General features: G+C 63.6%; 1 protein-coding gene across 3 annotated transcripts in view; it reads left to right on the forward strand.

The window, feature by feature from the left end:
• CDK2AP1 (cyclin dependent kinase 2 associated protein 1) overlaps positions 1-1115 on the forward strand; it is a 9547-nt gene that overhangs the window by 1899 nt on the left and 6533 nt on the right. Inside the window, exon 1 of one of the 3 annotated variants that reach the window (XM_014588081.2) lies at positions 55-662. The exons of 1 other annotated variant lie outside the window; for it this stretch is intronic. In XM_014588081.2, the coding sequence (XP_014443567.1) occupies positions 533-662 (130 nt within the window). In that variant the 5' untranslated portion in view covers positions 55-532. Of the gene's footprint in view, positions 1-54; positions 663-1115 lie in introns of those variants that run through there. One more of the 3 variants, XM_006149241.3, reaches the window with a different exon arrangement.

The raw sequence follows: 1115 nt of genomic DNA on the forward strand, positions 1-1115 counted from the left end.
CTGGCGAGCGCGTAAGGGAAGAAGTTGGAGAAAACGGGGGACCACTGGGGACCTGCTGGGAGTAGGGGGAGCCCCCATCCGGGAGCACCCATCTGGGCCTCGAAGGCCCGGCCGCAGCAGCCTGTGGGGACTCCTGTCCCTGCCCGGGGCCGAGCTGGGCACTCCCGGGAAACTCCTCTAGAAGTTGTCAGGCTGCTTTGAGTCCTTCCCAGGTGCTGGCCCCGGGCACCGGGGGAGCCCTGGGGAGGAGGCGAGAATTCTGGGATCGGAGCCGATCGGCTTTGCCCTCCCTGGGGCACCCCTTCCGTAGACGCCGGGTTGGACATAGACTTCCTGAAAAGAGGTGCATCGGGAGGAGAGGGGCACAGGCCTTGGGGAGGGCCTGCCCCTGCTGCTCAGAGGCCGCTGGCCAGGCCTTGGGGTCTGAGCCTGGCCTCCCACTGTGACTGTCCAACTCCAGAGATCCGAAGGAATGAGTTTATTTTAACTTCTTGGACACTGAGATTGGGGGTTGGAAAGGGTTAAATTCAGGATGCGGAGGGAGGGAGAGTTGAATTGCTCAAATGCGGCTCTGAGCCCCAAAGTGCAAACAGCCACTATTTCTCCCAAACGCGCTCACCTCCTCAGGGTCCGCAAACCTGACAAAGAGGCTTTGTTGCCAGGTAGGCATTCTCGCAGCCGCTCCGTGTGTCTGGGGGGGGATCTGCAGCCAGCCTGGATGGAGTGGGCAGGGGCTCTCAGGCCGCCCTGGCACAGTTGGCCTGGGGCCCTAACTGGGACCTGGGGGTGTGGGGTCACAGTGACAGGTTCCTGTCCTGGTGGCTGAGCACCTGCACGCGGGTTTTCTTCTCTCTCCTCTGGGGCAGGGGCATCGCAGGAGTGCCAGGTTCCTAGGTCCCTGGTGTGCTGGTGGGGGCCTTGCCCACCTCCCTGCGGACCCCTCTGCAGAAAGCCGCCTCTCCCCTGCCATTTGCATTCAAGATGGACTCTCTGCCGCCTGCCGCTCCTCGGCTTCCTTGTCATCATCCCTCACGCCCTCCAGCCCTGCCTCCTGCTCACGGGTTGCCAAGCCGCGGCCTGGCCAGCGGTGGCAGTGGCGGAGTTAGACAAAGCCC

The sequence above is a fragment of the Tupaia chinensis genome, unplaced genomic scaffold (genome assembly GCF_000334495.1).
Source record: "Tupaia chinensis unplaced genomic scaffold, TupChi_1.0 Scaffold000258_1, whole genome shotgun sequence".
NCBI lineage: Eukaryota > Metazoa > Chordata > Mammalia > Scandentia > Tupaiidae > Tupaia > Tupaia belangeri.